Source organism: Dromiciops gliroides, chromosome 3 (genome assembly GCF_019393635.1).
Source record: "Dromiciops gliroides isolate mDroGli1 chromosome 3, mDroGli1.pri, whole genome shotgun sequence".
NCBI lineage: Eukaryota > Metazoa > Chordata > Mammalia > Microbiotheria > Microbiotheriidae > Dromiciops > Dromiciops gliroides.
Genome location: NC_057863.1, coordinates 312,700,052 through 312,722,585, shown reverse-complemented (window position 1 = coordinate 312,722,585; position 22,534 = coordinate 312,700,052). Strand labels below are relative to the sequence as shown.

Genomic DNA, 22,534 nt, shown 5'->3' with positions numbered 1-22,534 from the left:
TAAAAAAACTGATTCAGCAGAATAAATTTTTATTGTAAAACCTTCTCTCAAACAAAGTGTCTCAAGTGTACATGGGGTCCCAAGATTCAGTTTAGGAGAAGAGTTTCATAGGAGGAAGTATGGTATTGTGGAACTAGCTGTGACTCACTATGGAATTAGCCTTGAGTTTATAACCCGTGTCTGATATATACGACCTTGTTTTCTTTATCTGTAAAATGAGGCTAGACTGCATTAGAGGTGGCAAACTTGGTCCAGTACCTAGGCAGGAACCAGGCTAAAATGAAATTGGGAAATGTTTAACAAAATAATTAAAAATATAATTCAACATAGATAATAGTAATTTGGTTTTCTATTTGAGTTTGACACCATTGGACAACATAGCCTCTGAGGTTCCTTGCAGATCTAGCACGTTCAATCTGTCAACAAGTATTTATTAAATACTTAAGTGCCAAGTTATTCATACTTTCCAGTGATAGAATGGATTGCCTCACTGTGGGTCTTCAAGGGGAGACAGTGATTGCTGCTTGGAAGTGTTGTAGAGGGTGTTCATAGTCAAGTATGTGTTGGATGGGCTTTGAGGTCACTGACAACTCTCCAATTCTGGGAAATGACTCCGTAACTCAGATGGGTCTTTGATTCTTCACTTCTTTCCTTATCTTTAACATGAGGATAACAAAAGTGCCTACCTCCCAGGGTTCTTGTGAGTATCAAATTAAATAATATCTGTAAAGCACTTAGCACAGTGTTGGGCACATTGTAGTTGCCATTAAATGCCAACTCTTATTGTTGTGATTGTGGTTATTGCTGTTCACTCTCCGTCACTTCTGACAAGTGAGGGTTTGCAAAGGCCTATTGTGTAGACCTCTTGTACCTGTCTTCTTTTCATTCATACTGTCATCAACTTAATTTAGTCAGTCAACAAGCATTTATTAATAGATTACTGTGCCCCAGGCCCTTTCACTTCCTTTTGCCCAGAATTTTATGAACTTTCTAACTGATCTCCCTTCTTACAGTATCTCCCCAATCTTTCCTTCTCATGACTGCCAAAGTAGATTTTCTTTTGCATTTATTTGATTACTGAAGCAGTAGTTTCCCCTTTTTTGAAGCTGCCTGCCTACTAAACTGTATAATTCACTGCTCTGTCTTGTCCTATCTACCCTCTTGACAAAGCTCTACATTTGGATACACTATCTTTCCTGCCTGGAATACACTGCCTCCACATCTTTGTCTATTGCTATCTTTTTCCTCTCATTTCACTTTTGAATTCCTCTAATCGTTAGGAAATGTTTCTTTACAGTAAGCTTAAATCTGTTTCTTTGCATTGTTTAGCCATTTTGCTTGGTTCTGTGCTTGGGGGCAACTAGGAACAAATCTACTCATCCTTCTAAAAAGCTTAAGTGATTTTTTTTTATCCTATCTAGGATGAAATGCAAAATTTTTTGTCTAATGTTAAACAAAACAAACCTTCACAGTTGACTCAGCCTATCTGTCAAGTCTTTCTTTATATTAGACCCCTTCACAAATTCCACATTCCAGTCAAACAGCGTCTTCTCACTGTTCACATCATCGCATCACCTGCTTCTGCACAGGTGGTCCCCCATGTCTGCAAACCACTCCTTCCTCAGTTCTGCTCCTGAGAAAGCTTAAGTGTTTCTGGAAGCACAGCTCTGGTACTACTTCCTACAAGGCTTTGCCAGATCCTCCCCAGTTGCTGTGTTCTTTCCCTCTTGAAACTACTTTGTATTACTTTATGTATATATACATATGCATATTTGCTTACTTGTGTACTTATTTCTCTACTACAATGTAAATTCTTGATGGCAGGAACTCCTTTGTTTTTATTCTTGTATTCTTAAGACAGAGTCCTGCGTCCTGTGTGTAATTATCACTTCATAATTTTGTGAAAATTGGATTGGATTGACAGCTTTTTAAATACTTGAAGACTGCTGTTATGTATCTCCTTAGTGTTCTCGTTTCCAGGCTAAACATCTTAATATCATGAGACCCTTTACAATAATATACATTACAGGTTGACAAAGTATGGGCCAAAAAATACCTCCTGTTTTTTGTAGTCTGTCAGGCCAACACTGCCTGTTTTTTTTATTTTTGTTTTTTGGTATGGCCTGCAATTTTAAAAATGGTTTTTAAATTTTAAAATAAAGTGTGTTTTTAAAAACTACAAACCATTCTTGACTCTAGTGCGAAAAATAACAAATGATTTGGCACTCTGCAGAAGACATATGCTATAAATGCACATTAGCTCATAAGACTCCTTCCTAATAGATGATGCCCCAAGCCAAACACAGGTATATGGTCCTTCTTATCCACCGTTCTCTCCTCATGGATGCTATACTTTTAAAAATTTAAACTAAATTAATTTTCAGCTTTTTTTAAAATAAAAAATAATGTTACAGAACTAAAGGCAGATCTTTGAGGTACTTCATCAGTGACCTCTCTCAAAGATGACATCATATTATTAACAGTTTTTCTTTGGATCTGGTCATCCATTCATTTTCAACTTGTATCTCCTTACATTATGTAATATTTATGTAGTGCCTATTATTGTGCTAAATGCTTTACAAATATTATCTCATTCGATCCTCACAACAATCTAGGGAGGTAATGTTTTTATCCTTATTTTTAAGTTGAGGATTCTAAGGTAAAAAGAAGTTAAGTGACTTGCCCAGGATCACATAGCTAGTAAGTATGAGGCCTTATTTGCATTCAGGTCTTTATGTCTACTACCGTCCAGCTTCCTTATTCCTTGCCCAGGGTCTCACTAGACTGCTTAGTTTCTGAGACAGGGTTTGAACCTTGGTTTTCCTAGCTCCAGATTCAGCCTTGTATGTATTGCGCCACCTACCTGCCACAAATGACCTCTGCAGGTAGAACCTCTCACACTTTAAGTTAAGGACATTGTGACTGCCATTGTGCTTCAGAGAGTAAAAATAGGGAACATTTGTATTCATTTAGAGAATAAAGTAAGGAAGAATAGCCAATACAGAAAATAAAAAAGAGTTGGTTATCTTTATTAATAACGTCTTTTTGTACTTGTGTATCAGTTAGAAGACTTGAGAAAAAGTAGTGAGCCCTTTAGCCATCTTAGAAAAAAAATGCATTTATTACAGATATTTCGAAATGCTTTGCTATATTCATGACTTCACATTCTCCCTCAAACCTAAATTTTACAAGTTTATAGCATTTTTCTTTGAGACATTTGTCACCAAACTTGAGACATTTTTAGAATGTGATATTTTATCTCATATAACACTTTTTCTCTTCATAAGATTTGGGTATAATTTTACATTTCCCAATGACTAATTGAGAACCAGTGGAAGTAAAATAATAGCATATCAATATGGTTTAAGAGTGTTTGAAATGACAGAAACTTTAAGATTGGGTTGAGACTATGTGGGTTGGAGGTAGAAGTATGTGTGGTATACTTAAGTCCTAAAACTTTTAAAAGTATGATTTTCATGGGTTATAGATTATATGGATTATGTAGGTATGGAGCAGGATAAAGGACAGGCTTGGAGTTTTTTCTCACACATTATAGAAAGAAAAAGATCTTCCTCTTCCTTTCTCTTCTTTCTCTTCCACCTCTTCTTCCTTCTTCCCTTTTCTTTCTCTATCTCCCTCTTTCTTTATCTCTGTCAGTTACATACACCTCCAATATAAAATATAAAATTCTCTTTTTAGCATTTTTAAAGCTCTTTAAAACCTATCCCTTTATACTCCCCATTTACTCTTTTGTTAATTATGAAAATATTTTATTATTTTCCAGTTACATGTAGATAGTTTTTAACATTTGTTTTTACAAGATTTCTAGTTTCAAATGTTTTTCCCCCCCTCCCTCCCCTCCCTCTCCCCCTCCTCCAGACAGCAAGTAATCTGATATAGGTTATATATATACAGTAACATTAAACATATTTCTGCATTAGTCATGTTCATTTACTCTTCAATCCAGTGACACCGGCCCCCTGGCTGGTTCACAAATTGGCATTCCATCTCTCAGCTGCAGGGCATTTCCCCTGTTTTCCATGCTTGGAATGCTCTTCCTCTTCATCTCTTCCTCCTGACTTCCTGGCTTCTTTTGAGACCCAACTGAAAATCCAATCTTCTACAGGAAGCCTTTCCTAATGACCCTCGATTATCAACATTATTTTCAAATGAAATCACGTTATTTTATACAATTTGAGTTTAGTTAAATGTATCAAAGGTGGAAAAAATGAGAAAAAAAGGAAACCCAGAATTGTGGAAAGAATCTTATTTAGAAGTAGTCAGAAGATCTGGACCCTAGATCTCTTCTTGATTCTTTGTAGGCAGTGTGTTATGGGAGAGAGAGAGCTTAGCACTCAGTCAGGAGACATAGCTATGAACTCTGGCTCTCAAATTTATTAGCTATTATAGTGGATAATAAGGTTTTCTGAGACTCAGTGGTCTCATCTACAAATAATGCAGTTATAGTGAAAATTGCTATTAATGTTTCCTGGATTGTTGTGAGGAAACTAAATGCTTTGTTGCTCTTGTTGTTCAGTCATATCTGACTCTTTGTGTTTCCATGGACAGTAGCATGCCAGGCCCTCCTATCCTCCACTATTTCTCGAAGTCTGTCCAAGGTCACGTTCGTTGTTTCCATGACACTCTCTATCCATTTCATCCTCTGCCATCTCCTTTTCCTTTTGCCTTCAATTTCTCCCAACATCAGGGTCTTTTCCAGTGAGTCCTATCTTCTTGTTAATAGCCAAAGTAGTTAAGTTTTAGCTTCAGTATTTTATCTTCCATTGAATAGCCTGAATTAATTTCTTCAAGTATTGACTGATTTGATCTCTCAAAAGTCTTCTCCAGTACCACAACCAAAGGTGTCTGTCCAGCAGCACCTAGCTTTCCTAATAGTCCAGTGTTCACAGCCATACATTACTATTGGAAAAACCTTAACTTTGACTGTACAGACCTTTGTTGGCATGCTACTGAGCTGCTATTGTAATCCTATAATGTAAAATTTTAGTTTAAATCCCTATTCAGATTTAAAGTATAAATCATAGAAGTCTTTCTCCATGTTACTACTGATTTTCCCCTCATTCTAATAACATGAGTGAATTATGTAATAATTCTAGGAAAATTTTTCTAGAGATTCATTGAAGAAGCACTTGAATTTAAGGCACCCTTTGGGAGAATGGTTTTGAGTAAATATAGTGATCATGATGTGAAATTAGTGTGATATTATATTAGTGGCATTTTTTTAAGCATACAAGATTTGAAATTGACTGAAAAGCTTAATTAATATAGATACTGTAATATCAAATATCTAGTAAAGTTGGAGATGGTACCTCAAAATGTGTCTTGATGTTTTAAAATATATCCATTGGACTGATGGAAATGTTAAAAGAGGCCAAAATTGTTTTTACATATAATTGGAGCAAAAGAAAATAATCAAAATTTTAAAAAAGAGGTGGCCTCAGTTAAGAAGCATTTATTAAGAGATTACTATTTGCCATGTGCTATGGTAAGACTAAAATAACCTACACTAGTTCAGGCCTGAGGTGGTTAGGATCTAGCCCAGGTTGTCTGCACTTGATGATGTGAGACTAGTTGTTGTGAGAGAGGACTGGATATATATAGATCTGGAAATCATTTGCACAGAGATAACGACTCAACCCATTAGAGCTGATGAAATTTCCAAGATGTTTTAGAGCCTAGCTTCTTAAACCCCGTACTGGGGCCTTGTGAAAAATTTCGTGACAGTAAAAGGCTATGATACCTATTTTATATACTTATATAACTGGTGTTGTGTAAAAAATTCTTGGGTGAAAAGGGATCACAAGTAGAAAAAGTTTAAGAAGCCCTGGTCTAGAGAGAGATAGAAGAGAAGAGACCCTAGTATAGAGCCTTGGGGAAGACACAAGGCTAGTAGGCATGACCTGGATAATGATCCAGCAGATGAGACTCAGACTATGTGGTCAGACAGGTAGGAGAAGAACCAGGAGAGTGCAGTTACAAAAACCTAGAGAGGAGAGAGTATACTGGAAAAGTCTGATCAATAGCATCTAAAGCTGCAGGGAGGTCAAAAAGGAAGAGGACTGAGAAAAGACCATTGGATTTGATAATTAAGAGATCATCCTTAACTTTGGAGATAGCAGTTTTAGTTGAATGATGAGATTAGAAGCACTGTTGCAGAGTTTTGGAAGTAAAAGAGAACTCAGAAAGTGGAAGGTGAGAATAGATGTAAGATAACTAGCAGGCATGGTCAAGTCAAGTGATAATTATGTTTATAAGTAGCCTAGAAGCAGTAGGTAGATAGTTCGTGATTAACTAAAGAGAGAATGGGAATAAGAAAGGGGGCAATATGCTGAAGAAGATAGAATAGGAGGGAATCACAGGTTTTTGTAGAACATTTGACCTTGTCAAGAAGGTGGAGGAGATGATATGGCACACTGCCTTCTCTTTTCATTTAATGGTCTTTTCACCTCTTTCCAGATGGGTTGAAGCACTCCCAAATTCAAAGTAGAGGTTTGGTTAGATATACATGTGGTATGATATACAGTTGTATATTTAAAATATCTGAATGTGATTGTATATATCAGTTGTCACAGAAGTAGACAACGTAGTTCACTAAAAGTAAAAGATTGAGACCCCCAAGTTATTGCTGAGATGTATGTGAAACATAAAAGTAGGTAGCCAATCAAGTTATCTTATAAAACATTATGTTTGTGTATTTCAGTGATTATGGGGATTATCTGTATTTAGAAGAGCAAAAACAGTGAATGTAAATCATCATGGCCCGAAAGAAAGTGCAGTTTTGTTATTTGGGATAAATTGTCTTTAATTATCACCAGTCCCTTTAAGATATGCCTTGAAGATAGTGTTTTGGAATTATTAGATCTCAACATTTTTCAATTCCATTCCAAACATTAGATTGTTGTCAAAGGCTTTCTCTTGCTAATTGGAGTAGAAGAAGAGATTAAGAAATGAAGTAAAAATTAAAACTGATTCTATATTGACCTTTGGCTAAAGTGTTTTGGTGCTAGAAATAGAGCTAACTTGTATTTCCAAGGTATTGTTGGTTTTCTAATACTACATATACATTCATTCCCAAGCAAAAGGGACAGTTGGCATCTTTATCTGGATTAAAAGTTTATCATTTTTTTCTTGTTTGTTTTCTTTTGACACATAATAACTTCAGATTAGCAAATGAATTTAAAGAAATGAATTATCCTTCATTTCATTTCTCTCTTCTTCCTTTCAGGCGGAATCTCACCAAGCTGTCCCTCATCTTCAGTCACATGTTAGCGGAAATCAAAGCAATCTTTCCTAATGGACAGTTCCAAGGAGATAACTTTCGTATCACAAAAGCAGATGCTGCTGAATTCTGGAGAAAGTTTTTTGGAGACAAGTAAGTATTATCCATTCATATTATTCAAACATATTACTGAAGAAAGCTTTTTTAAAAATCATTTACAGAGTTTGAATTTAATATGGTATTTTTAGCCTTAATATAAGTAAGCCTTATAATGTGAGCCTTACTGGGCAGATTTATTTTATTTAAAAACATTTTTCCATTTTTCCTCAATTGCATTTGAGGATATACTTATTATTGGAAAGTAAGTGTCTTAGTCACTGTTTTTATGTTTCATGGACATGATCACCATAAGTAATTAGACTAAATTCATTACATTTTTAATTTTTTAAATTTTTTGGCGGGGCAATGAGGGTTAAGTGACTTGCCTAGGGTCACACAGCTAGTAAATGTCAAGTGTCTGAGGCCAGATTTGAACTCAGGTCCTCCTGAATCCAGGGCCAGTGCTTTATCCACTATGCCACCTAGCTGCCCCTCAAATTCATTACATTTTAATTTTGCTTTTTTCAGAAGGATTCTTTTGTTGTATATTACTTATAGTTAGTTTAGTCTTTATCATTTATGTTGTATAAAAAGAAAAAATTAACAGAATTTGAAATAAAAATTCTTTTCTAGGCAGTAATTAGTAGCTTCAATATAATAGTAATAAGAAATTTTCTTTGACCGGTAAGTTCATTCTGATTCCTTTTCTTGGTTTAATAATTAGGTATTAGGAAATGTAAGAAGGAAATAGCCTCCCCCCAGCCCCCAGTTACATGTAAAGATAAAGATAGTTTTCAGCATTTCTTTTTTGCGTGGCAATGAGGATTAAGTGACTTGCCCAGGGTCACACAGCTAGTAAGTGTCAGGTGTGAGGTCTGATTTGAACTCAGGTCCTCCTGAATCCAGTGTTAGTGCATTATGCACTGCGCCTCCTAGCTGCCCTCCCTGGAAATAGCCTTTTGATTTTATCTACCAAAAGTGTTAGGAAAACTTTAATTCAAAAAGTAAAAATACCCTCACATATTCCAAACAGATCTTTCTTTCCTGGAAAGAAATGAGGATTGAGGAGGTACCATATTTCCTAAGAATATTTGGCTTACTTTTTATTCTTAGAATCAGTGGACATACCTTATTTCAGATACTTTAGATGCTCATGTAGTCTTAATATTTGTCATTATGTACAAGGTCCTAAAAATTAACATGCTTAAAATAATCTGAGATATCTTTATCCATTCCTTAATGATTTTATTTTAGAAGTAGCTCTTAATTTGTCTCTTGAAAGAGACTTGTAAATCTACTTAGGAAAGGAAGAAGAATAGTTTTGCATAATAATTCAGGAAGGTAGAAGAGACTAGGAGAGACAGTTTATTTGTTAATGTGCTTGAGATTGGTAAAATTTTCCTGGACAGTTTTTTTCATTCAATCACTAGAAATGTATTAAACTCAGCTAAGTGGCAGACAGTGCAAAACCTTGGGGAATAGAGATACAAAAGTGAAAATGCTGGTGGAATCCATGCTTTTTTTTTTTTTTTGTATCTCCCATATAAATATTTTTTTCCATTTACATTTGGAGATAATTTTCAACATTTTTTTTTAATTCCCCTTTTTTTTTTTTTTTTAGTGAGGCAATTGGGGTTAAGTGACTTGCCCAGGGTCACCCAGCTAGTAAGTGTTAAGTGTCTGAGGCCGGATTTGAACTCAGGTAGTCCTGACTCCAGGGCCGGTGCTCTATCCATGTGCCACCTAGCTGCCCCAACATTTGTTTTTATAAGATTTCTAGTTTCAAATTTTTCTCCATCCTTTCCCTCCCTTCCCCTTCCCCAAGACAGAAAGTTATCTGATATAGGTTATATATGTAAAATCACATTAAACATATTTCTGCATTAGTCATGTAATGAGAGAAGAATCAGAGCAAAAAGGAACAAACCTTAAAAAAGAAAAAACAAAAACAATAGAAATAGTATGATTCGATCTGCATCCAGATTCAACTGTTCTTATTTTTATGGATTTGGAGAGCATTTTCCATCATGAGGCCTTTGGAACTATCTTGGACCATTGTATTGCTGAGAAGAATCAAGTCTATCACAGTTGATTAACACACAATGTTGTTGATACTTTGTATAATGTTCTCCTGATTCTGCTCATCTCACTCAGCATCAGTTCATGCAAGTCCTTCCGGGTTTCTCTGAAATCTGCCTGTTCATCATTTCTTACAGGACAATAGTATTCCATTACATTCATATACCACAACTTGTTCAGCCATTCCCCAATTGATGGGCAACCCCTCAATTTCCAGTTCCTCGCCACCACAAAAAAGAGCAGCTACAAATATTTTTGTACATGTGGTTCCTTTTCCCTTTTTTATTGATCTCTTTGGGGAAAAGACCTAATAGTGGGTATTGCTGAGTCAAAGGGTATGCGAAGCTTTAAAGCCCTTTGGGCATAGTTCCAAACTACTCTCCAGAATGGTTGGATCAGTTCACAGCTCCACCAACAATGCATTAGTGTTCCAATTTTTCCATAGCTTGTCCAACATTTATTATTTTCATTTTTTGTCATATTAGCCAATCTGGTAGGTGTCAGGTGGTACCTCAGAGTTATTTTAATTTGTGTCTCTCTAATCAATAGTGATTTAGAGCCTTTTTCATATGGCAATAGATAGCTTTGATTTCTTCCATACTTTTTAAAAATACCTTCTATAAGACTACTTTTAGAATTCTGTATTCTGTTGATATATTTAAGACTATACTACATAATCATCTAAGAGGAAAACCTTGTTTTGAATCTGTAATGAATTGGTGACCATTTAAACAATATTTTAACTATATCCTTAATTTTTAGATTACAGTTTTTAAAGAATGTTTAATTGGTCATTTCTGCATAAAAAATGTAAAAGTATACCCAACAGTTTTACAAAAGGGAAGTTGTGTTTGCTTGATAATAATCTTCAACTGTCAGTTTAAAGAGTAGTCATGGGTTTTGTCTGTCTTGCCCAGGAAACATAAAAATTAGAATAAGATTGCATTGAAATGAAATTAATTCATTTCATAATGAATGCTAGAATGAGGTAAATAAATATTTCCCATGGGTCTTTCTCAACTGGATGTCATCATTGTTGTCATCTTCATCATCATCATCACCATCATTAGCATTTATATAGCACTTATTAACCAGGCCTTGTGCTATTGAATGAGCACTTTATACATATTCTCTAATTTGGTTCTCCAAACAGCTCTGTGATGTACATGCTATTAGTATTTCTGTTTTAGAGTTGAGAAAAACTGAGGCAAACATATATTAAGTGACTTGCCCAAAATCACACAGCCAGTAAATATCTGAGGCCAGCTTTGAGCTCAGCTTTTGCAGCCTCCAGGCCCAGCATTCTTATGCACTGCACCATGTAAAAAGTTGGCAAAAAGATAAGAAATTAAAACTGAATCCCATATGGTATCCTTTTCTTTTAGTAGCCGGGAGAAAAAATTCTCTTTATGTCAGCTATGTCATGGTTAAGATGGTCAAGAGAGAAAAAAAAATCTTGCAGATGTTCCTCATCTGACAATCTAATTCTAATGGTAGAACACTGAGTCATTTGCTTTCCTAGAAAATTTCTTCAAGTGATGACCTCACTCAGAGAATATATTGAAAATGGTCACCCCTTGAGAATATACTAAGTCCTGAAGGAGTATAAAAGAAGCAGGCAAGTCCTATAATTTAGGGCCACTTCCTTTTTAAGTAGATACTCAATAAAATGTTTGAGGCTACTTTTGAAGTTCCATACTGGGTGTGCCATTCTAATAAGATTGATATCTGGAGCTGCTGAAACAATATGGCTCACTATTTCAGGAATAGAATATGTAATATGGCTTTGGCCCAATCAGCTTACTTCATGCAGTACTTTTTTTTTGGGGGGGGGGCAGGGAAGTGGGGGTTAAGTGACTTGCCCAGGGTCATACAGCTAGTGTCAAGTGTCTAAGGCCAGATTTAAACTCAGGTCCTTCTGAATCCATGGCTGGTGCTTTATCCACTGTGCCACCTAGCTGCCACAATGCAGTACTTTTGAAGTCAAAGAACCTGGAACCTGGATTTTGTTGTTTTTTGTTTTTTTCTCATGTATATGTGGCAAACCAGTTAGCCTTTCTTGGTCTCAGGTCCTAATTTGTAAACTTAGGGGGTTTGGATGAGATCAGAGGTTACCTGGAAGCTAAGAATAGTTTTTACATTTTTAAATAAAGTATTTTGAAAGGTGAAAAAAATATTCTTAGCTCACCAGTAGTATACAAATAGGAACAAGCAGCAGGCCCTGGGCTAGCTGACCTTTAAGATGCTTTCTTGAAACAAATCTAGACTCTTGTGACTTCACCGCTATGCCTCTGAATGTTACCTCCTGCCACCCCCAAATTCTTCCTTCTTCTTTTGGAACCCCTATATTCAAGGTTGAGCTCATGCCCTACCTTTTTGAAAAGGTTTTTCCTCATATTGCCTTAGCTTTTGGAATAAATTGCTCCCCTCCCCCTTGAAATTGCTTCACTACTGTATTTAGTTATATGAGTTCTAAGTGTGTTGTATTTCTCCTCCCAATTGAATGTAAAATCCTTGTTGATAGTGTCTTCTGTATTTGTATCCCTTAGTGTCTAATACTCCACCTGTAGCATAATCAATCATTACTAAACTCTTGGTTATTCATTGCAAGGCCTGGAACATATTGAAACCTACTTATGATACACACAATTGTTGTTAAACATTTTTTAGATTATGGGGATGTGTTTAGTCTCCGTTCTATTTAAAACCATTTCTATAATTAATTCTCAGATTTTCTAGAAGTTAAAAGGTGAATCATCCTTGCATGTTACTCTACCTTTCATAAGTGTTATCTTTTACATTATTCTTACTCCCATTCAAAACTGAGGATTTTTCTAATATAGAGGAACCCAATTGATCCAATCAACATGGAAATAAAATACAAATCAAGCTATATACAGGATTAAGAATAGTTAGCAAAGGGGGCAGCTAGGTGGCACAGTGGATAGAGCACCGGCCCTGGAATAAGGAGGACCTGAATTCAAATCTGGCCTCAGACACTTGACACTTAGTAGCTGTGTGACCCTGGGCAAGTCACTTAACCCCAATTGCCTCACCAAAAACAAAAAAAGAATAGTTAGCAAAGGCTTTCTATACAAGATGATATTTTAATTGGGACTTAAAAGAAGCCATAGAAGTCAGTAGGTGCTATCTATTGAGGATCGAGATCATGCTATGCATGGGGTACAGCCAGGAAAAAAAAAAAAAAAAACAAACCAAAAACCCAATGCCCAGAGCTGAGAGGAGCATCTTGTTTATGGAATAACCAAGATGTTGATTTAAACAAACAGCTAAGAGAGATTGGCACTTAAGAATTTTGCCTCTGCTTTGGTATACTTAACAAAAATTTTGATAATTTTTAGCTAGAGACACATTATGTAATTATATGCTGTTCTGAGATGATTAACCCTACATATAAGGGAACCTCCTCTTAAAATTTAAGAAAGCTCTTACAATGAATGTTTGGTTGACCTTTGAAACAGAACAAAACAGTCTGTATAGATTTTTGAGGAGAAAAGTAAAAAAAAAAAAGGTTTTTCAAGAGAAAGTTTCCTTTTGCTTGGGACCTCTTTATGTAGAAAATAAGCTCTTGAAATACATCTGCTGATTCATTGTTTAGAACTGTTGAAGTAGAGGGGCCACTGGGACTGAAAAATGCTTTTTGAAATCTTATGTCTTAGGTATCTGTTAGATAAATGGTTATACCACCTAGTTGAAAGGGAGATTGCTGAAAGACTGATTAAAACCAAAAGCTCATTTTACCTCTATGTCCTGTTGTCAGCTCTGTTTGAAGAAGCCACTTTATCTCTCCTAAACACTTTCCTATCTGGGATAAGAGCCAGTTTTAAGCACCCTCTATGTCCTATATATGTAATTCTTTAGTAAGAACACCATTTGCCTTATTGACACCTGGGTAAATCAAGCAATCCTTTAAAAGGAATGCACTCTTTGGCATTAATTACCAACATCTCATGAAGCTCTGACAGGCAATGTGACTAATTCAAGGTTGTCTGGTGGAGTGGAAAAGGCACCACCTGGAAACCCTGATTTGTGCCTCAGCCTTTCTGCTGGCCTTGGGCAAAGTCATTTAACCTCTATGCTCAGTTTTGAGTTTAGTAAAATACCAGGGTTAGATGGAATGATCAGCAGGATTCTTTCTAGAGCCAAGAACTTTACGTTTTAAGCATCACTTACCTCTTTGCATAACTAGAGACCATGTGTGATCCTTCCATTTCAAGACACTCATACTGTAGGCTGAAGACGGTATTGTTTGAAGAAGTTAGTGCTGAATTAGCCAAATAAGATAATGTGTTCCAAAAGGCTCTGATATTTTGTTTGTTTCTTGTTGTTGTTGTTGTTATTGGGGTTTTTGGCAGGGTGGGCAGGGTAATGAGAGTTAAGTGACTTGCCCAGGGTCACACAGCTAATAAATGTCAATTGTCTGAGTCTGGATTTGAACTCAGGTTCTCTTGAATCCAAGACCAGTGCTTTATCCCCTGTGCCACATAGCTGCTCGGCTCTGACCTTTTCTTAAAGGGAATCATGATTTGAACCTAACATCAGACAATAGAAGTAAAAGACCCTTTAGAAAAAGCTTTCTTAAAAAAAAATTCAACAAACATTTACTAATAGCTTACTGTTAAGAGAGACGTGGTATACTTCATTCTTAAATCTCAGGCCATTTCCTCCATAATCTCCTCAGCCCTTTGTATTTGTTCCCAGGTTGAGGCTTAAGACTCTCTTGAGCTCAGGAGTTCTGGCTAGGGTAGAACTAAAGCCTAATTAGAGTTAACACTGAATCTGGCACTGATATGGTGAGCCCCTGGGAGTTGGGGGCCAGGAGCAGGGTGGACCAAGATGCCCAGCTTGGAAATGGAGCAGGTTGAAACTTTTCTGGAGATCAGCAGGCATATGAATGGCAACTGCACTTCCAACCTGGGCAGGAGAGGAAGTTAGTCTCATAACAAAGTACAACAAATCAAAAAGAAGCTGCTGTTTGGGGTACAAAGGAGAAAAAGATAAAATGGCCCTTCTCTCAATAAAATTTTCACATTGTGGGAAAACTCATTATGAATTGGGGGGAGGGTGGCAGGGATGGAGGAGGCCTTGAAAGTAAACAGTAAAAAGAAATGGTGCTGTTAAGTGTGAAGAGTGCCAATAGGTTAGCTGTCAAAATAGTAATTTATAATCTAGTGTACTGGAATCCAAGACTCAAGGACTCATTGTCTCAAAGTTAGAGCACTTGCATTGAATGACAATGCCACATTTAATGTGATTGTACATTTTAAACATGACATTCATACTTTTGAAGTAACTCAGTTAGGGGAGTCCCTGAGTACTTCGACTGATTATGATAAATATTTAGATGACAAGTTTGACATTGAAAAGTTATCTGAATAAATATGGAGATTTTGAGGACTGAGAGGATTTGTGTGCCTGTTGTTGGACAAGGCATTAATGAGTCCAGGCTCTTGAGTCATACCAAATCTCAATGACCATTTTTATATTCATTGCCACTGATAACATTGGGCTTTATCTGTGGGGCTCAGATTCCCTAATTGCCTCATACATTTCTAAAGTTGATCAGTATATATACAGTAAGTAGGTAAAAATAAGGTCATGACTATGGAAAACTATTGAACTATTTCTAGCTCAGTTCAGTGTTTCATCTCTTAATTTCCTGTGGAAGTGGTACTTTCCCACATTGGTTTCCTGTATATTCCTTTCAGTTTTAATAATAATAAAGGAACTATCACTTTCTTTAATTTCCTGGTAGATGAGATTTATTTCCTAGAAAATAAACCTGACTAGTTTTAACACTGAGCAAATCTTAGTAGGTTTGCTTTTTAACACATTGACTAAGGTGACTTGATGAAGAGTGTAATATGAATTAAGATAATGAGACTAGATAATTTGGTCTAAGGCAAAGGGCATCAAAGGTAGAAAATCTGACTGGCAATCTCAACTCTTTTTATTTACCCGTGTGATGTTAGGCAAATTATTTCTCTTTTCTGGGCTTCAGTTTATTCATCTATAAAGATTAGTTAGACTAAAAGATTTCTAAGACCCCTTCCAACTCTCTGAGCCAAAAGAATGGATTTCCTTTATTTCAAGAACTCTTCCTTTGATTTGTAAATTTTATCAGTAGAGATGTGAGAAACCAAATGTGTAAATGATAACAGTATTAATCATTTACTCCATGAAGATGAAAACATCAGGAAAGGAAAGTAGAAAAGCAGTGGGAGGGGTGCTCTTTGTGCATGAGTGTGTATGTGCTAAAGATTTACCTGAAAGGTATATCTTTCTCATCAGTACAATAACATTTCACATCCAAAGAAGAGTGGATGGAATTAGTCCTGAATACACTTTGTAATCAGGAATATTACTGGTGATAGCTTGTGGGAAAGAAGCATGAAGTAGAAAAGGGCTATCTTTTTACGAAGGGTCTTCGATCATAGAATTTTAAAGCTGGTTCTTCCATGTGTTTTTGCTCCATAGGTTTTATTTAGCACTGTAGAATGTTTTATTTAACTGTAGAATATTAGACCAAGAATGAATTAGAATGTAGATCTTCTAACTCCCGATTCAGTATTACTTTCTCTGATTTACCCTGCTACTACTCTTTATGTATTGCTAATCTCAGTCCCTTTAATTCTATTACCTTCCTTCTGTTGATTATTTCTTATTTATCCTGTATATAGCTTGCTTGCAACATAGTTCTTTGCACGTTGTCTCCTCCATTAGATTATGAGCTCCTCAAGGGTAGGGACTGTCTTTTGCCTTTCTTATATCTTCAGTGCTTAGCACAGTTCCTTACACAGTCACTTAATAAATGTTTATTAATTGACTGATGTAAACTTCTTTCATTGAAATCAAGTTTATTTCTTCCCTGATTGAAAAGCAGCAATAGCCTCATAAGAATTTTCCATGTTTGTCTTTTTAAAAATATTTTCAAAATATCATCTAAAAGGTGGGAGTTCAGGAAATTGGAATGGATAAAATGTCAACAGATAATAAGAATTGAATGTTTTGGAGTAATATTTCCATATCTAATGTTCAAAAAATGGTCTGGTCATATAATAAGTAACATTTTCTAAAGATTAATAGTATATGGCAGAGAAAGTTGCTTCCACAGAATTGTTTTTTTCCCACTATTTCCCTTGTCCTGACTTCTACTAAGATTTTATCAAGTGTGTACCTGAATCATGGGATGATAGATTAGAAATTGGAACTACCTTTAGAAGTCACCTAGTTCACAGACTCCCCTACTGTCATGTCAAGAGAATGAGAGCAATGCTTTCAGTATGTTGGGTGATGGCAAATTTGTGGGAGTACAGAGAAAAGAGACACGCAGAATGAACAAGTGTGGATGCATTGTGATAATTGTTAGGCAGATTACCCACATTAATATCACAGATCCATGAATATTAGAACATAAAATGGAAAATAGGTATGAATTATCTATGGCTATAAAATTAACAATTTCCGAGATTGCAGGGCATTAACGTTTTTGCTTTTGTGCTTTTTGTGAGTAGTAGTCTTTAATTCTAGTCCAGTGCCTTGACAAAAAAGATACAGCAGTACAGTTTACTGGACCATAATCCTAACTCCTCCATCATGTCCCAGAAAACTTCATCATGGTAGTTTGCTCCAGCCTTGTAACTCACACCTTGAAAGTACACATGGATATTTCCCCCATATTTTTCCTTTAAGAAGGGATCCCAGGGCAGCAACCTCTTCATTTATCATCTGGCTGCTGGCCAACTTCTCCAGCAGACCTGGCACATAATAAGAGCTTAATAAATTCTTGTTGTTTGACTGATTTAGACATCTGGAAAAATCAAACAGGTGGCAGTAAACTCTAGAATTCAGTAAGGATAAATATAATTGTGCAATTATGAGGTGCTACATTTGTTTCCAAATACACTGGGAACTTCATGACTTGTAGACATATGTAAAATAGTTTCAGATAGCTGTGGGTGCTTTGTAGTGATAAATGTTGGTGAAACTCTTTCCCACTTCCTCATTTATGGGCTTCATTGCTTTTCTTCAGTAACTGTTCATAGTCTATTTTGACCCACAGACAATACTCTACAAAATATAAAAACTCATGTCTTCTATAAAACTTTTCATGTCTATTCCAGTTTGATTTTTTTTTACTATGATGAACTTCTATGGTATCTATTATTTTTTAATATATACATGTGTATATATATATATCTGCACACACATATATACACACGTGTGTATACACACATACAAGGGTATAAGCAACATCAATTTTGCTGTTGAGAATGTTTCTTCAAACACCCTGAAACTTCAAAATCCTCATCTTCTATGACTATCATCTCTACTGCTTCATTCACCCATAGGATGGTGGGTTAAGGCCATATCTGAGATCTCACCATCACCAAAATGATTTTGAAACCTGAAATTTCTTATGAAAATGTCCTGTCCTTCCATATTTTCCTTTGTCTCACTCTTCCTAAAATGAGGCTAACCTCATTTTGAGGCTCTGCATCTCTCCCTGTTCTCCTAGTCCATCATAGCTTCATTTTCTTTTCTGTCTTCCCCATAGCTGTGACACCAGATTATCTTTCCACTCTCTATACCTGGATGTTTATATCCTGGAATTCTAGAATCCATGCCCCCTAGTCCCTGGGAAAGGTAATCTATTCATCATTAGGTGAAGCCATCTAAAGCTGAACCATCTTAATTTTTATAGGAGATTGAGTACAAACTAGCCCACTGAGCCTGTTCTGGTCTCAGAACAAGCTGCACCTTTACATCCTGCCCAGTTGTGCAACTTGCAGAGTCTGTCTCCATGTTCCAAGGTAGCATGCCAGAGTAACTAGAACAGAGAATATGTGAAGGGCAGTAATGTGAAATGCCTGGAAAAGTTGAGGAGGCAGAGTATAAAAGGCTTTGAATGCCATATTGAAGAAGTTACATTTCATCCATGAGGTAATGAGGAGCCATTAAAGATTTTGAGTAAGACAATGAGATAGTCAGATCTGTGTTTTAGGAATGTCAATTTATTAACTGCATGTGAAATGGATTAGAGGGGGAAAGAGTGGGGTCAGTGAAACCAATTAGGAAAACTAATCAACTAGGTGAGAAGGGATGAGGGCCTAAAGTAGGTTAGAGATTATGATTGGAGAAAAAAAATTGGTGCAAGAGATGTTGTGGATATAGGAGAGAGAAGAAACAAGTGTTGTAGATAATGGTGCTTGAGGGGACAGCAAGAGATCTGGATTGAAAACCCAGGTGACAGTAAGGCTGGTGGTACCTTATTGCCCTCAGCACAAATAGACAAGTTTAAGGGAGGCTTTTGATATGGCTGGTTGAGTTCTTACCTCTACTTTCTCCTTCTTTGATATTTATGGCATTTCTTCTCCTGACTCTCTTCTTATTCTTTGACCTCTCCTCAGTATTCTTTGCTGAGTCACCACCCATCTTCTGTCCCCTAAGTTTGGCTGTTAACTCAAGGTTCTATGCTGGGACCTTTCTTCTCTACATTTTCTCCCTTGGTAATCTCACCTACTTCAGGGTCACTTGTTATCCCGGTACAAATGACTTCTCAATCTATACATACTCATTTTTCTTTAGCAGCAATCATGCATCACTAAGTAGTAGAAATCTTGTATTCAATTTCATGGGTTTTCTTCTTAAACTTGTTTTGCTTAAAATAGAAACCCATTGCCCCTGAAATGTCTCCCCTTTTCTTAACTGTCGAGGTGATTGGTGTTTGTTGAAGAGGACCATGTCATGACTTTCACTGAATTGCATTTAAGGGAGGGAGGGCTGTGAAGGTCACCAACCTCACTCTCTTCCCCTGATCTATCTGCATCCAGTGGCAAGATATTCATCAGGAAGACTGGAGATGGCTTGATATCTCCTCTCAGTCACCCAGCTTCACAATAGCTGAGTCACCCTCACCCCAATATGCAATTAGTTCCAGTGTCTTAATGATTTTCTAAGTATAACTTCTCATCTGTAGCTTCTTTGTCATTAATTTGGGATCCTTTATTTCCAGTCTTTTATTATGTTCCAAAATACGCTGTGATGAATATTTTGGTACATTTGAGAAAGTTGTGTATGTGTGTGTGTGTTTGTTGCTGTTGTTTGTTGTTATTCTCTTTTACCTTCTTGAAACGTGTGCCTAGTAATGTGTCCCTTTCTTGGACCCTTCTAGTGCCCTAACCACTTTTGCCACTCAAATCCACTAATTTCACTTCATTTCACACTGTCTTTCTAGGCATATGATTTTACTTGGTTTAAATTAAATTGATTGATAATTAGTATTTGCACTTTAATAGGATATTACTCAAAAGAAAGACTTTCTAATTGTGGGAGGTCAGTAGAGGTGTCTGGAGGAGGCTTACTGGAACAGTTTCCTGGTGCCTCTGCAAGTTATACATAACTAAGAGGCAGAATACAGGGTTTTTTTTAAACTTCCACCCATAATGCTTTTAACTGAAATTGTGAACCCTATTCTGTTTTCTAACATCCTCAGTATAAGTATTTGAAGTTTATAAGGTATTAACCAGAAGCCGCCAGGTTCTATATAAAAGCAATGAGTGCTTAGTGGAAATGATTATATCTTTTCATAAGTCATTTGGCAGCAAATTTGAAGGTAGACTATATGGCAGCATTAACTGTAAGTTTATTTAGCATGAAAGTATCCTTAACATTTCTCATTTTCCCTCAAGAGATGGGAATATAACTTTTACAAAATTAATGTTTTATTTTCTCAATTATTAACCTATTACTTTGTGTTTTTATTAGTTTTCAATGGAGGTGGGGTAGGAGCAGGGGAAAGAATAATTCTTGATAACTTTAGAGCAAAAGAGAAATCTATACTTTCAGAAACTATCATGTATGTATGCATATGTATGTGCACATATTTAACAATGTAATATAGTTGCCAATATATACTTCAATATGGATTATTTAATCTCTGAAATTACTTTTCCCATTTTTGTTTATTCTTTTAAAACATTGCAACATTTTGTCCTTAACCTTAATCAGAGTCTGACGTGTGTTCTTTCTAAATGGCATCTGATGTGGTATCTCTCTTCAGTTCTTTGCGGTTTCCTGTTTTTTCATGCATAGAGAATAGTCTTTGAGACATTGAGCATTATTTTTTTCCATATAATTGTCTTTACTTTAAACTTCAAAATCAAACTACAATAGGTCCCTGTGTTCTAAAGAATGCAAATTAGCATCTTTAGTTCAAGTCTCATCTCTTGAGAAGCCTTGAACCACTTCTGCTCACAGGGATTTTCTTTTCCTTCCCTAAACTCCGGTATCTCTTATTCAGTGTCCTAACATTTGGTACTCTTATATACCAACATATCATTTTTAGCCTTTCATGGATATGCCTTATTTTCCTATCAAGATTATGAGCTCCTCAAGAGCAGGAAGAGTGGTTTGCACTAATGACATCTTTGAATGTAGATGGGTGGGGGGGCGGGAAAGGTATGTGCCTGTATGTGTGTATAAGTATATGCATACACACACACAAGACCAAAAAAAAGGCCCTTAGAGCTATACCCTTGATTAAGGGACAAAAGATGAATAATGATTCAGCAAGGAAGACTGAAGGAGGAAAAGAGCCAGGAAAAGAAACACCAAGGCAGAGCAAAGTACACAGGAGAGATAACCACGCAACCAACAATTTCAAAAGCTTCCACTATACCTAAAGTATTGTTTTGTACATTGCAGACATTCAGCAAATACTTGTTGAATGAAAATTTGAAGATACTATCAATTTAGAGATTATCTTTTTTTTCCCCAGTGAAAATTTTTACTGTAGTCGTCTGTTCTCTTGTTTCTTTGGTATGTGTTTTGAACTGTGTGGATTTGTTTTGACTATGCTCATTTGTTACAAGAGGGTCCCCCCTACCCCAAACATATACTTCTTTCTTTCTTCCAGGTTCACTTTCTAGAAATGATGAGTATATGTAACTCCTGTTTAAATAAGGATTATCTCTTGCCTCTAATAAAACAGGACCAAGCTTTGGGCTAGAAGCTTGCCTGCAGTCAGGGGTTAATGTGTACAAGATACACTTTGAGAGAGATCATAGATAGACTTTGACAGACCCTTCCCTCTCATTTGTTAAATTACCATGCTTTCCCAGTCCTATTTGGAAAGTGAATTTGGTTTGGGTTTCTCACATTTTCACGATTGGAAAAAGAAATGACGTTTACTGAAAAGAGCACAACTCTGAATTACTGGAAGTTTTCTGAACTATTTGTCTTTTAGCATATGTGTAATCATAGGAATTTAAGGATTAGATTGTGCTATGGCTTGAGTGACACTTGATTGAATTATTCATATTTATCCTTTTATAGGACTATTGTGCCATGGAAAGTATTCAGACAGTGTCTCCATGAGGTTCATCAAATTAGCTCTGGCTTGGAAGCAATGGCTCTAAAATCGACGATTGATTTGACTTGCAATGATTACATTTCAATTTTTGAATTTGATATTTTTACCAGGCTATTTCAGGTAAGCTTTTATATGTTATTTTATATAGAATTCTTATTATATTCTTATTAATATTATATATTATTTTCCCCCCTTCATATATGCCAGCATACACCCCTTCACCCCACTCCCACCCCACACACAGGAAGGTTATAATAAACATTTATATAGCAGCCTGTGTTTTAGGCACTGTACTAAATGCTTTACAAATATTATCTCATTTGATCTTCACAACAACCCTGCAAGGTTGGTGTCATTATTATCAGCATTTTACAGTTGAGGAAACTGCGACAGAGGTTAAATAATTTATCCAGAGTTACACAGCTATTAAGTGTCTGAGGCCAGATTTAAACTCAGAACCTCCTTACTCCGGGCCTAGTATTCTATCCACTACTAAATGCCTATGCATGGACATAAAAATCTTTTTTTTTCCTTAAAAAAAAAATAAACAAAAACAGGGGACAGTTAGGTGGCACAATGGACTGGCCCTGGATTCAGGAGGACCTGAGTTCAAATCCAGCCTCAGACATTTGACATGCACTATCTGTGTGACCCTGGGCACATCACTTAATCCTCATTGCCCTACAAAAAAAAAAAAGGAAAGAAAGAAAAGAAAAAGAAAC

At 36.2% G+C, this 22,534-nt stretch overlaps 1 protein-coding gene across 3 annotated transcripts in view; it reads left to right on the top strand.

The window, feature by feature from the left end:
• Nucleotides 1–22,534, top strand: part of CBLB (Cbl proto-oncogene B) — a 244,236-nt gene that overhangs the window by 96,596 nt on the left and 125,106 nt on the right. For all 3 annotated transcript variants that reach the window (XM_043997229.1, XM_043997230.1, XM_043997228.1), the window contains exons 4-5: nucleotides 7,247–7,393; nucleotides 21,776–21,932. In XM_043997229.1, coding sequence (XP_043853164.1) covers nucleotides 7,247–7,393; nucleotides 21,776–21,932 — 304 coding nt within the window. The remainder of the gene's footprint in view (nucleotides 1–7,246; nucleotides 7,394–21,775; nucleotides 21,933–22,534) is intronic.